At 37.7% G+C, this 15,128-nt stretch overlaps 1 protein-coding gene across 4 annotated transcripts in view; it reads right to left on the reverse strand.

Annotated features, from left to right (window-relative positions):
* The window catches only part of LOC131366982 (A-kinase anchor protein 2), a 73,971-nt gene that overhangs the window by 34,855 nt on the left and 23,988 nt on the right, over positions 1 to 15,128 (reverse strand). For all 4 annotated transcript variants that reach the window (XM_058412104.1, XM_058412106.1, XM_058412105.1 and 1 more), the window contains exons 5-8: positions 8,297 to 8,411; positions 7,886 to 7,907; positions 7,013 to 7,114; positions 5,556 to 6,278 (exon numbers count right to left, since the gene is read on the reverse strand). In XM_058412104.1, coding sequence (XP_058268087.1) covers positions 5,556 to 6,278; positions 7,013 to 7,114; positions 7,886 to 7,907; positions 8,297 to 8,411 — 962 coding nt within the window. The remainder of the gene's footprint in view (positions 1 to 5,555; positions 6,279 to 7,012; positions 7,115 to 7,885; positions 7,908 to 8,296; positions 8,412 to 15,128) is intronic.

A 15,128-nucleotide genomic window follows, 5' to 3' on the forward strand; every position in this document is an offset into this window, starting at 1 on the left:
AATAAAGATTTATTAATATACTAGCCTCAAGAATATTAAAGAAGCAACAACGCCATTATTATGAAGTGTGAAATGTGAAAAAGAATATAATAAAGCTATAAAGATATAATAAATGATAACCAGGACACATTTGTGGTCTATGGGAAGTAATGTGTCAAACAGTAAAGGTACTGATGGGAATGTCAGGGGTTTGAGGACCAGTACTGCCAAGCTGCCACGGTTGGGCCCTTGAGCAACGCTCTCTGCTTCAGGGGTAATGTATCATGACCCTGCACCCAACTTCCTACGTTGGGATATTGAAGAAAAGATTTTAACTGTGCTGTAATCTAAGGCTTCTTCTTCTATGTTTACTTTGTTTGGCTGATTGAGCCAAAGCATCTTACAAATGAGAAAATATACAACTGAACAATTAAGATGTTAAAGGGCCAGTCAATGGCAATTGGTAGTGTTAGGATTTGAAATTATGACCTGCAGTAGCCCAGTGTGTTTACCATCGTCTTATTGTAAGTGCACTGATTCTCAAGAATGGCATGAAGTAGGTTGTAGATGTGGTGATGTTGTTCCCTTAAAATGCCCAACTTTTTATTCTGATAACATTTATTTTGGCTTTTCTACTTATGAGTTCTAAGACCCATCCCTAATGGATGCCTAAAGGCTAAAAATTCACACGTTGACCTACAAAAGAAAATAATATTTATCTATCTATAATTATCTATAATATATCTATACTAAATATGTATTTTTACAACATTGATTTGGTTATTGAGTTTGAGTTATTGACAACGTGGTGTCTTTTTGTTTCAGTGAACAGGAACATGAGTAATAACAATGTCCAGTGAAGCAGTGGATATGAGTAATGACATTAGAAATTAATAATGAATTGTTCACACCAGAAATAATTCACATTTAGGTGTGAATTATAAAGTAAGTGTGGTCACTGATTTGTGGTTGCTTATATTACCTGAAAAGGGTTGCAGTGGATTTCGAGACTATCCCGGGAAAACTGGGTATGAGATGTAAAACACCTTGGATGGGACACCAGTCCATCACAGATCACCATGCACACACACACACACACACATTCACAGAGGCACATTAGTATAGCTATTTAACCTACTGGTTTTAGGTGGGAGCAAAATGGAGAACCTATAGGGTAGAGGTGCCTTAGTGTAGCTCTATTTTGATTTATGTAGCACCAGAGTCCTGGAGAAACGATCATTAGAGGTAGGATAGGTTAAGGGTTTAATCCTCGGCACCACTAGAACATCGTGGCCTCAACTAACAACAACGGATATTTGATGAAAAAAGTTTCACTGCGTCGAGTAAAGAGACCTTCATCTTCAGACAAGTGTGAAACTCCACAAACAAGCTTGTGAGCAAACCAGAGACCCAGTAGCTGTGATGTCAATGTGATTTCTTACACTATGAAGCATAAAATGACCATTTTCTCGTGGCTTACATGACATGTACTGTAGCTGTAAAATGATGTTCTGGGTTGAAACACAGTATAGAAAAGTAGACAACACTGTGCCTTATTTAACAAGCTGAAATACAAACATATTTATTAGTAAATCTTTCATGTAGGCATTTACACATGGTATTTATGGTATTTATGAAAATCCTGGAAATGTAGAAAACTGTTCTTATCCTTCTCTTGCTCCTAAGTGTGTGTAATGCATACATAATAAATCAAACCAAACCTTGTCCTGATTGACGTCTAATCAGTAATTTACATTGATTACTGCACTTGGTATGTACTGTTGAGTTTAAATGGATTATTACATTTACATTTACAGCATTTAACTGACATCCTTTTCCATATCCACTAATAGAAATGCTTTGTGGTCTCTGGTAAAAACATACCGTCGTTATAGTTAACTAGGTCAGGGACTAAGAATTTGTGACAACTAGTTGTTTTATATAATTGGCATTAATTACTACGAATATTTAAAATAAGAAAAAGCGAGCCAACACAGACTCATAAATTAAAACAAATAAAATAATCAATCGGCTATGACAAAAAAAAAAAAGCAAGTGTTTCTGAAATCTGGTGCAAAAAAAAAAAAAAATTTGTTCAGTTCGACTTGCACAAGCATTTACTACCACTTTTAGTTAAACATTTACATGTTTACTAAAAATATAGATAAATAGCCTTATTTATTGTCCATTAAATTATGCTCAGTAATCAGTAACCTATTCTTCTAATGTATGGCTTGGCTTTAAAACCACCTATTTATAAGCAGCACCTGAGACAAAACTACAGGTCTGTACAAGAATTAAACTTAAATATTAGTGTGTTAACATTAAATGTATTTTTTATAAATAAACTAATACCCTAGTCTAGGAATCTTGTACTAACCTTGCTGGTGTGGACGGCCTCAAGTGTAGTCAGCCTTTGGTAGTCAGTATGGTAAGACGATGGGATGAGCTTAGTTTGGTTTGCGCATGCAGTCTATAGGCAGGAAAAGAGCAGGAGGCCTATGTGGAGTTAGTGAGGTTTAAGGAAGGTGTGAGAGATGCCACTGCCCAAGAATGGAGGAAAAGTGCTAGTAGAGTGCAGTAGTAGTGTCCTGTGTTGGAGTGAGTTAGAGAAAGAACCATAGCATAGACGATAGACCAAGTGAAAAAAATGCTGTTTATTTGACTAGTTTTACGATACAAGGAAAAGAAAAGAAAAAAGCCACTGTTACAGCATTGCACCCGGCAGTCCAGACTGAAGAAGTTGTGCGGTAGATAGAGAGTGAGATACACAGAGTGATTATAGTGTTCACTGTTGTTTTGGTTTATATATATATATATATATATATATATATATATATATATATATATATATATATATATATATATATATATATATATATATATATACATATTTTTTTTTTTTTTTTTAAAAAAAGGAAAGGTGAAATGGAACAGTTAAAAAAGTTTCAGGTTTTACAAAAATACAGCAGAATCTTAGTTAGAAAGCACAGCGGTGTCTCATGGATGTACCATGAAGGCTGAGGGTCCACACTCACATGGGTTCAGTTTGGCAGAATGATGCTGAGCAACTCGGACGCTAGATAAAATTCATCTTTCTAAGGGTCTGCTGGGGGATTAATAATGCTTTTAACTTGAAAAGAATGAGATGCTCAGGAACGAACATCCCTGCAATACTGTAGGATTTGAATCATCATAAAATGGCATCATCTGAAAACTAGAGTGTGTAAAGGAAACTCACTCTTCATTCAGATATGTACTCTTAAAAATAAAATATTGCTGATCAAAATAGGTTTCATTCATACCCATTCTTACACATAGTTCTTTGCTACTCTGATTCTTTAAAACATACATGAACATCTTACAGTACAGCACTACTAATAGCAGCAATATTAATTAAAACACAGGGATACTAGCTAGCTGTTTCTAAGCCAGAATCTAAATGAATGTTTAATGATTGTTACATTTGCCAGTGCCTATAATATATAATATCAAATATAACACACATTTCCATTTTTGCACAGATTGCATTAATCATTGCATACTTGTTCTGTTCATCCTTACTTCTACTTTTCTTCTCAAATTTGGTGTAACATGTCACTGATAATGTGTAATGTGTAAAATTTATTACCTAAGAAAAAAAACACTGGTAATGTGTAAAATTTATTACCTAAAGTATACGGTGCTGAACATCTGATTCTTGTGTCATAAAGTGAACCAAAAAAAACTGGGAATAATACATTTCTTTTCATAAAATAAAATAAAATTCTGTGCATGAACTGGTACAGTCAAGTATATCTCTTTTACATTGCAATATTCCATATAAGCAGCATCTGGTTTAACAATAAAAGCGCTGAAATGTATAATAAATTAAGCATTTTAAGTCCATATAGATATCTTTTTTCCCCGAAAAACGACTGAATTACAGTATGTTTAATATCTCCGTCACCTTTTTTTGTGCCGAGCAATAGGGCACAATTTTTTTTGGGGGGTTGTGATTTCTCTTTTAGTGGACAGAGACGTAAACAAAGGGTGATGACAGACACGGCAAAAGCTTGATTATGAGTAAATAAATTAGAAATAAATAATTAGTCCACACTAAGAAGTCTATATGGCATTTAGGTGTGAATTATAAATAAAAACTAGGCATATATATATATATATATATATACTGTATTAAAATCACTTCTGGAAATAACACATTGGCACTCGTTTAGAGTAAAATCTATCTACAAAGTTATTTTTTTATTTAGATGTATTTGTATTGATTCACTGATTCATGATTCCACGATTCATGATGTTTTGCAATGAGTCATACTTAACCACTGATCAATTCTCTGGACTGAAAGCACTATAGCACAAGATGCTAGGCCGGTGCTAGACACTGTCACTTGTTTTGGAAATATGCTTTGTATTTCTGCCTCATATGATGTATGCAATGTAGACTGCTTGTGCCTCTCTGTTTGCTGGTGAAGGCTTTGGATCATCTGAGATGTCCAGAATTCTGAGGACTCTATGATGCTGTTTACTGAAGAACATCAAGTGGTGTCTATAATTAGACTGTTAGACTAAAGTGCCAGATCTGTCCTGTAAAACTCAGCACCAAATTTTATGTGAATCAGGACCATGGCTTTTTTTTTGTTGTTGTTGTTGTCCCAGTGTATCTGAGGAAATGGCAGTACCTAGCACTTTAGCTCAAAGATCCAAAGATTGTCATGTTCTTTTTGAGTGTTTGTTCAGTTTTCAGTGACCTTTCTTTTCAACTAAAAGCATCAAAAGCAACTTCAGAAATAAACCTCGTCCCAAACAACCGCGTCCTGAAAAATCTGTTTCCGTTACGACAGCACTGCTTCCGTCTTCAATTTGAAAAAAACCTAAACCTGCCTGTGTAAACAGTAGAGAATCAAAGACTAGCCAAGCCTATGATGGTGAAAGTCCAATGTTTCAGTAAGGCCACTGAACAAGATATGAAAACATACAGATCTACTGCCATATTATATAGATAGACTATAAGAAACCTCAGGGATGAATCTGATGCACTTCCATGAACGAGCAAAACTATGCTACTGCATTTCATAAAGCTATATGAAAGTATCAAAGGTTGATTATTTTTCAAACCATGTTGATTTTATGCTGATGTTAATATTCTAGGTACTTTCTTCCTCGTTTGTTCTCTGTGCTCCTTCACATTATGGATTTCATATAGAACAATCTTATCAATAGTGTTTTATTTTTTTTGCCCCCAAATCTTGACACATGCTATGCTATATTCTAGCCCTCCCTCTTCCCTCAAACACTCCTTCAACATCCTGCTCTGTGTCCTGAGACCTGGCAAGAGAGAGCCAGTCATTCTGAGGAAAATAGGCCAGAGAAAACAGAGAAGAGAATGTGCTTTTCTGATGTCAGAGAAGTGGAGGTGTTGTTAGTAACAAGGTGAAGCTTTTTGCTTTGCTTTTTTTTTTTTTTGAAAGGAAGGAAGAGACTTGGTGCTCTGGAAAAAGAGAAGTTTTGGGAGAATTGGGAGAAGGAAAGTCACATGACAGTACAGCACTGGCAGCGCTTTTTCTTTTCGGTACCTGTGGCCGGTGGCTCCTTGGATGAACTTTCATCTTGGCCCTCGGAAGAGAGTTCGGTGGCCTCAGACACTGGCCGCCCGGAGACAAGGTCAGCGGCATTACCGTCCACGGTGGAGACGTCTGTGACAGTCTTCTCACGCAAAGACTTCTCATCATCCTCGTCGATCAGGACAATCTCGGCTTTGATGGTGCCATCGAAGCCCAGCAGCTTCTTCGTCTCCTCGTCATCATCCACACTGTGGTATCCCATGAAAATCATAGTGACGGGCTTGTCAGCTGTGGCCTCGGGTGCCTCCATCACCTCACCCTCGAGGCTTTCACATGCTTGTGGATCTTCCCTGTGACCTTGGAGCCGTTGTTCTATCTTCATTTCACCATCATGACTGTGCTGCTCTTGTACCACCTTTAGATCTGAAGTCATGATGTTTTGCATGATCTCATGCTCATCTGGTGTGATTTTGACACGTGTGCCATCGGGTCTGTGGCGCGCATGACCTACACGCTGTATCAGTTCCTCCACCTCGTCTGAGCTCCAAGGGTGCACACCGTTCTCCACTGTAGTGGAACTCCCAGAATGCACCTCGTAGATCACCTTACGTCCATCGTCATAGACTTTGACGCCCCGCTGGTAGGCATCCTCAGGGTTGACACGTGAAGTGGACAAGATCTTGGTGTCGCCCGTCTTGTGGTCCTTTTCCACGCTGATCTCCATGGCGTATAAAGCTTCAGACATGGGGAAAGTGCAGAGGGAGGGTGGGTTAATATTCTCTTAGTGTGGATTTAAACTGGTCATGCTTTCAAACTGGTCATAGATTCAAACTGGTCATTAATTCAGTACAGCAAGCTGTTAAGTCATTAATATTTGTCAGTGATGTTAGAATCGGGTATCAGTAAAAAAAAACATTTTTATATAAATGTGCACACTTTAAAAACGAATTTAGTAGACCTTAAATAAAAATATCAATAAATATTTAAAAATTTATTATACTTTTGTTTTTTAAATAAAAGAAACATTACATGACTGTACAGTATATTGTAATTAAATGATGTATTTGATTTAGCACTGCTATAACCGGTTTACATCATTCTACCTATTATTGATATGAACATGCCAATGTTTAATAATGAAATAAAAGTAAATATAATCAAATCAATCAATCAATCAATCAATCAAACATCATTTCCTTAGACATCATCTGGAACTCAAAACATTGTCATTTGTTTAAAGTCTTTTGTTCCATAGTAAATTGCTCCTTTTCACATGCAGCTATCTGTCACACACATTCGCATCATACTATCGTTAATACAATTTTTGATCCAATCGAAACTTCTCTCCCTTGACAGCTCACCGAACCTCTAACTAAGGATGTGTCTCTTTAGTATGCCATTTAAACCCACATGCAAACCCGGCACCACAATCACTGCTGTTACTCTCACACCTCCTCCCAAGCACTTACCAGGTTTTCTTGAGTGTTGGCGATCTCCCGAGGCAGAGGAAAGAGTTTGGGCGTTCAACCCTGTAAGCTTGGGGATCTGGGAACAGGTGGGATTGACTGCATCTGTTGAGAGGAGAACAAAAAAAACTGAGAGAAGTAGATCTGTGTTTTCTGAAAGTCTTTCTAGATCCCTTTCCCCTTCCCCCAGGGTTTGCCCCTTCCCCTCAGGTTCTGCCCCTTCCCCTCTTGCTCTGTTGAGTAGGTATCTCTTCCTTTCTCTTCCTCCGGTCTCTCGTTATTTCTCTGCAGCAGGTCGGTGCTTAGACAGCAAAAGCCGAGTGAGTGTGTTAGTGCGAAACAATGCTGCCGCCGCATTTGGAGGGATTTTCTGTGAATAGGTGACTTACTGTAAACAAAGTTCAGAGTCAATGACTTGTGTGTGAGGTTCAATAGTCTAGCTGAGGCAAGAGGGAAATGAGCCAAGGGGGGCACGGGCAACAGAGGGTGTGTGTGTGCTGTGTGTTTATGTACTTTGGCACCTCTGCTTAGTAGATCCTTCTACACTATCACATAATCACAATAAAGCCTCAATCTTTGCTTGGATATGATGTGGATTTGCAGGAATAAAATTTCACACATCATTAATGCACATTACATGCTATAAATCACTCATCAGTCTGATTGCTCAAGAGTTCTTTGTATGAGAAACAGTTCAAGCTCTCCAACTTTGTTCTGTTTGGAAATACTTCTTAAAGACAAACAATCCTGTTATGAGTTTCAACCCAGAAACAACTCCCAAAGAGACAAACGGAAAAGCTTGTCATGTCTGCTAGATTGATCAGTTTTTTGTGAAGTGTGTATATGAAAGAATACAATGGATCGGTGGACCCGTACCTCCGTCTTGGTTCTGCAGACTCTGCAAATAAAAAACAGGAAAGAAGGACTAAGTTTTCATGGCACAAAACAGATGGATAGCAAACTATGTGGCTTGGAACTTTGATTATGGCCTTGATGAAATTTCTAAATACTTCTGCTCCATCTCAAGCTAAATAAAGAGGGCCACATATTTCCTTGTGACATTTGGCTGCATCGTCCTGTGTGCATTTGTATGCGTGTGGGGATATTTTTTCATGTCAAATGTCTAGCCTGCACAAGTAAAACTGCAGCTTTTATTTAGAAAGAGACTGACAATTACCGAGGTTAAGGTTAATGTTAGATTTTATGAAGAGGAATAACATTGATTAGATACCTTAAATATTATGTAAGTGAATGGCTCAAATGAGTGTGTGTGTGGTAATGTCTTACTTTCTGTAGGTCTTCAATAGAGCTTTCTGTTTCCCGAAGTCTCTCTCGGAGCACTTGTTCTTTGGCTGATATTTGCGATTCTTCATTCTCAAGGAGAATGATTTCAGATTCCAGTCTGGAAAAACAAAAAACCCCATAAGAACCGGCCCATCTGTTATAAACATCAATGTACACAACAGATACAGACATCAGGCCATGCTACATGTCAACAACTAGACATGTCAACAACAAGAACAGATATATTGTCAGTTCCTAATGGGAATTCATTCGGCATCTGAGAACTAACAGCTTCCGAAGTTATTCTTGATTCCTGACTAATATCTTATGCAGTTGTTAAGCTGCTATTTTTAAATCGTCCCACAGGACTGCTGCATTCTTGAATCTGATTGACCAGAAGGTGTTGATTAATTTTCTATAACAGTAGCTCAGACAACAGCTTTATATTAAAGCACTCTAAAATGCTGTTCTATATTAGCCAGACATTCCACACACACAGATTAAATAAACGTGTATAATAATATCCTGATATGTGAGAAGGTCTATGTGGCACATTTGGAGTCTCCAGTGTCATCTCTTTGTAACATTCAGAGGTAAAGCAATAATGTTACATAAGGTATTCAGTGTGGGTGAGATCTGGAGAATGTGACGGTCACAGCATATGATTTACTTCTTCAAACAATCAGTAAGCCCTTCTGTCCTGTGGATGTGGGTGTGGTCTTTCTGGAAGAGACCACTCTGATCAGGACAGAAAGGTTTCACCACAGGATACAAAAATTATATCGTAGCAAGTGATAATATCTTAAATACAGTCAAATTTACCTGCTGTTTCTTATTACTAGTGTACAATAAACCAAATATGAGATTTATTTCTAGGCATAAGTTCGACATTTTCTTATTCTATTGGCCGATCATTTCACTTCTTCCTAGACATTAAATAATCTGCTAATGAAACAAATAGAATAAGAACATACAAAGCTTAAAAGTAGTAAAATAAGTCTAATAACATTATTATTATTATTAATCTTATTTTTGGTTTATTACAATCCTATAATAATAATTAAGCAGTAGATACATTTGGCTAGATTCCAGATAACTTTTTTTTGCAGTGTGATGGACAGAAAAAACTTGTGGACTCATATCATGCCAGTAAAATGCCATGCTGATACAGAACCACTGTTTTTTATTTCTCTTTAATTTGTCACCTGTCACCTGTATATGGAACAGTACAAAGTAACCAGTACAAGCTACACAGAACAACTGGGAACCAAAAGCACAGAAATCAATTGCTTATTAAATTCAAATAAGAATTGTATTGTATTGAAAACTTAATCATGTCAGAATAATATTTGAAAGCATGTAAGAGGTGAAGCAACATCACATTTACACGGAATAACAATGTGAAATTGATATACATGTTCCCAGATTTATTCCATTCCATTCGCTATGTGAACTGAATGTGCAGAGAGCAAATCTTTAGTGTGGAAACTGGAATATACTGTATGCTGCCAAATTCCTAATCTAAGTGTTTAGTATGCCAGAGCAGTGTGCACTGCACCTTTAGAACAACCCCCCCCCCGGGCGATTTTCAGTTCTAGCAGCGTGAGGTGTTATAAAGGCCCCAATTACGAAATCAACCATAATGCTACATAGAGCTGATGCTACAAAATTCGTCCCAAGTCAAATATTTATGGAGGTTCATAACTGGAAATGTGCATGCAAATTAGTCACACACTAGGATTATTTCTTCAGTATCATAATAAAGACAACTATGTGGATAGTTGCGGGGTTGGACAGCACACTGACATTCTCAGTCTGAGCTCTTTGATAAACGTGAACTCTGGATTCTTTGCAGTAATCCCACAGCCAGAGCCGGGACTGAAAACTGAACGCTCTCAGAATAACAATAGTGCTTTATTTGAGTTACATGGTCTGTTAACTTACACACTAAGTTCTTTCCTTGACATGTTTACTTTAATTGTCGATTTCTTAAATTACACACAATGATATTTGACTACCTGCTGATACCTGTGCCAGTATCTATATGTAAAAAGAATGATACAGCGCTGCTTTTACTCCTTTGGTATATCCAGTTCTGTCACCTCCAGCTTTTCTCTTCTACACTATTTTTTGTGAATTTCCCTTTGGGATGAATAAAGTGTCTATCTATCTATCTATCTATCTATCTATCTATCTATCTATCTATCTATCTATCTATCTATCTATCTATCTATCTATCTATCTATCTATCTATCTGTCTGTCTATCTATCTATCTATCTATCTATCTATCTATCTATCTATCTATCTATCTATCTATCTATCTATCTATCTACATTGATTTTCACATTAATATGACATACAGCATGCTGGAATATATAGCAAGAGAAAATACACTCTCACTATATTTTTAGGAGTGACATTGCAACTATTTCAATATTAAGGTGCATGTGTTTCAGGGTGGAGTTTTCCCTTAAATCTCTAAAATACGCTAGGAAAATCTCTGATGCTTTCTTTCACATCGTAGACCTGAATGAACGTTATTGTTTCCATCAGCTTCCTGTAGGTTTCTATTAACAATTTTCTGGTTACTGTTAAATACCCAATAAGGCCTTCATTTTTGGGTGGATGGCTACAACCAGAATAAAAGTAGACAAAGCATAAGGACCAATTACGAGCAACACATTCCATTAAATTACCACTTCAGACCAAAAGAAACACAGTGAAACTGATTAGGCACCAAAAGAAATCTGGAATCATTTCTAATCATTTTCCAGCAGGGAAGTGATTGGAAGATTGTAGGTTCAAATCCATTTACTGCTAAAACAGTGTTGGGCCTCATGACCATGGCCCTTAGGCCTCACTTGCTTGGAATGTAACTGAAAAAATAAATAGCATTAGCAGTAACAACAGTAGTAGAAGTATTAATAGTAGTAATAGTGATGGTAGTAGCAGTAGAAGTATTAATAGTAGTAGGCGTAAAAGTATTAATAGTAGTAATAGTAGTAGTATTTATAGTAGTAGTAGTAGTAGTAAAATATATTAATCAGAACAAACAATCATAAATATAAGCAATATCTTATACAAAGTTTCTTGAGCTAGCAAACTACAGTCAGCGGAATTGGGCTAAATCACTGACATTCCAGTGCTTGAGTTTTTCTCAATGAAACATGCTACAATGGGTTGCTACACTGCCCAACAGGTCATATAGACAGTCATAGAGTGCAAAGAAGAATGTGATCTATACAACACACACACATACACATATACACACACAAATTTTTAATTTTTCCCAGTGGACCAGTGACTCCCTTATTCTGAATGCTGGCAGCCAATAAGGAAGGCAACGGCTGAGGAACCCGTACTACCTCCACCCTAGCGAATTTCCTGCTATTGTTAGCATCACTGGGCTTACGTCCTTTACAATAACAAAGGCAGAGGAGCCTTCCCACGATTCCCAAAAATCATTCTCCAAAAAAGAGGCACTCACTGTCTAAGAATACAGATAAATGATTACCGTGGTTCAAAATACTGCATTGTCTGTGCTCCTTGACTTTGTGTTTAGATTTAGATTTTCTAAATCTAATCTAATCTAACACACACACACACACACACAAACCAACCTCTTGACGTGATGCCATAGATTATCATGCAACAAATATGACTGAGCAGGTGATAATGAGATACGAGTGAAACTGGATGTGCAAAGGGGAACACACTGTAGTGCACATGCTTCCAGCTGCTTCCTCTCACACATTTGGGGGCAGCAGATCTCTCTCTCTCTCTCTCTCTCTCACACACACACACACACACACACAATTAACACTATAATGAGAAGATTGAAAGTGTTTTTATATTTGCATCACAACATTCTTTAAATTCTGCAGAAATACAGCAACACAACTCTACTAAACATGCCAAAACACAAATACTGTACTGACGATTAATGGCATATTACAAACAATATAAATATAAAAAGAGCTTTAAATGGGCCTAATGATATCTTTAAATCAGTGTTTTTTTGAACACACAATGGATAAATTGAGATATCAGTTTTCAGTTGTTGGAGTAACCACATTGTCCTTCATAGTTCATGTATTTGTTTTATTTTAGAATGACATCATACACAATGCAGCTGTGTTGTGAATGAATTGTGAATTTGGCTAATTCAATAGTGGGTTTGGTCAGAAGGTCCAGAAGGAAACGACTCACCCTGCTAGGTATTTATTTTTCTCCCTGTAGAAAGTGTGTGTCACTCCTAAACCTTTGCTGTAGACATTTTAATCGAATCTATATTAAATATATGCTCCATGTTCATTGCATTATTGAACAACATGATGTCTTGGGTAGTAGTGTGAAGCAAGATTTAGGAATGTAGAGCAGAGCAGATTTAAAAGCAGCACTGGAAGAGCAGTAAATCTCTTACGCCCTCAAGTGGTTAACTGATGCCATTACATCAACAGTGACGTCGTGGCTTTCAGGAAACAACTAAAGAAAAAATAATAATAGATGCAGCAATAAGAAATTTGCATACGATCTGGTCGATTATTATGATAGGATAATTATCATGATGCATATAATATAAGAACAGTGTATAAAATTATTTTACTATCCAAACTAGGATATAATAACAATTACTTTTGAATACCCATAGCATGGGTTAAACTGGGAGGCAAGAAAGCATAGGTTTATCTGATCAAAATGTGGAGCAAAACTCTGATACTACTATATAATGTGACATCAATTTAATTTCGAGCATGCAGTAATGGTGATAATATTTTAATTTCACACAGTGGCATAGAAAATTGCAGTTCACTTGCATACCTTCACTGTAGGAGCTTTATGGCTTTGCTGCTTTACTTTATTTTTGACAGAAAAAATAAAAAATGATGGCAAATTTGAAAAACTTTGGCCACCCTGTCATAACTCGAAATCACAAAGGCAGATATATATACAATTTGATATTCAATGATCAATGTTAGAAACAATTTTTAGATATTATAGAAATTAAATGGTGCTGTTCCCACATTGTTGACACCTATGAAAATCTCTTCCACCTCCTACATCACAGTATAATTCGTCAATTCATCAGTAACTGTTTATTCTGGTGAGGCTCATGGTGGATCCAGACCGTGTCCTGGAAACACTGGGTGTGTGGAGGAAATCCACCCAGGAGAAGATTGCAGTACATGCCCATGCCCAGCTGCACAATGTGAATGTCTAGACTCAATTTTTCTAACAAGTTTGATAGAAGGGCATAACGCCCAGGGTTGTTGATCAGATGATCAGGGTTCAAGCCCCAGTACTGCCCAGCTTCCACCATTGGGCCTCTGAGCAAGGCCTTAACCCTCTCTGCTGTGTTATGACTAACCTCTGACCCCAACATCCAGAGTTGGGATATGCGAAAAAAGTAATGTGATTTCTTCTTCCATGCATAATCCCCAGGTCCAGTACATAATGAACATCTGTAACTAATATATTGGCCTCTTCCACATCATTGGATGCCCTGTGCCCCAAACAGTTAATACAAAGAGAACTGCTGAATTGCTAATTCATGACCTGAAAATAATAACAGTGAAACATTCTACTTCTGTGCCTGCAAACATACAGTGCTTCTTTCAGTTTCCCTTAAAGAGTGACTGTGTACACCAAAATGCTGGGATTATTTAGGATTCACATATTTTCTTTAATAAGTACTTCCTGGTTTCAGTGTTCTTTTTCACCCAGCGGGGGCTCGTTCTGAAAAGCATGCTAAGCCTACGCTCTAAAAGAAAGGCTCCTCTGAGCTGCTAGTGAGAGACCCGGTATACTTCATGTGCTACTGAGCTTACATCCTAGAGTGGGAGTTTCTGAGTCTTTGATGCAAACAGCTCTTTCATTTTCCATGGTGCATGTAAAGGGCATGAGGCCATCTTTTGCCAGGCTGACCTGGCTATAGAGGGCTCTATGACCACTCCTGGCTTCCTGCTCCGTTGTTCCCACTTCCTGTCTGCCGGCGGCATTAGTCCCAGCTGTCTCTGATTAGCGGGTGCAGTCACTGGGAATGGCCTCCTCCGCATGATTACATCATTTGGGTTTTAGGGAGAGAAAGTCTCTTGGCTAGACAAGTCACGCTGTCTAGATCAGTGTGGTTCACTCCAACTCTCGGCCGAAATTGAGCAAAACTGGTTTTGGATCAGTAGACGTGTGACTACTATCTGCTTCACCCACAGAGCATTAACCGCAGGGACACAAATGGCAGAGTCAGCCTCTCTTCCCACGACATAACAAGGGTCAGTGCCTTTCCTATTCATTTATCCAAAGCTGAGTTCTACAAGGCTCTAGGGATGATATTTAAGGATTTTACTAACAACAACCAGAAGCAGTCACTACAGAATCAGTCAGTTAAAAAGTGCAGTGCAGGAGAAGGCAGACAAAGTCTCTGAGCACGCATGATGCCATTAGATAGGGCCGGAGATCACTGGAGAAGAGGAATTCAGAAGAAAAACAAAGTTTCTTTTAAAACATTAAAACTACTATGACCTTTCACTCTATTCCAGGAGCTGCAAAAGACAACAACTCATATACAAATAGCTGACAGTGTTTCTCTTCACTGTGTGTATAATTATATAATGTGTTTTTAAGCAGCCCACCTGTGACTCCCACTTCAGGTGACATTAAACAGACTACTTCGCCATATTAGGGAATCTGCTACTGTTTCATGGTAGTATACACAAAGAGTGTTCTCTTTCACACAATAGTTATTCTAAACAAGATAGTCCCCCCCATCCACAGAGTGAATAGAACCACTGAGCAATACGGCTTTACGAAACCACAAGCCTTAAAAATACTACATCA

The sequence above is a fragment of the Hemibagrus wyckioides genome, linkage group LG16 (assembly GCF_019097595.1).
Source record: "Hemibagrus wyckioides isolate EC202008001 linkage group LG16, SWU_Hwy_1.0, whole genome shotgun sequence".
Taxonomy (NCBI): domain Eukaryota; kingdom Metazoa; phylum Chordata; class Actinopteri; order Siluriformes; family Bagridae; genus Hemibagrus; species Hemibagrus wyckioides.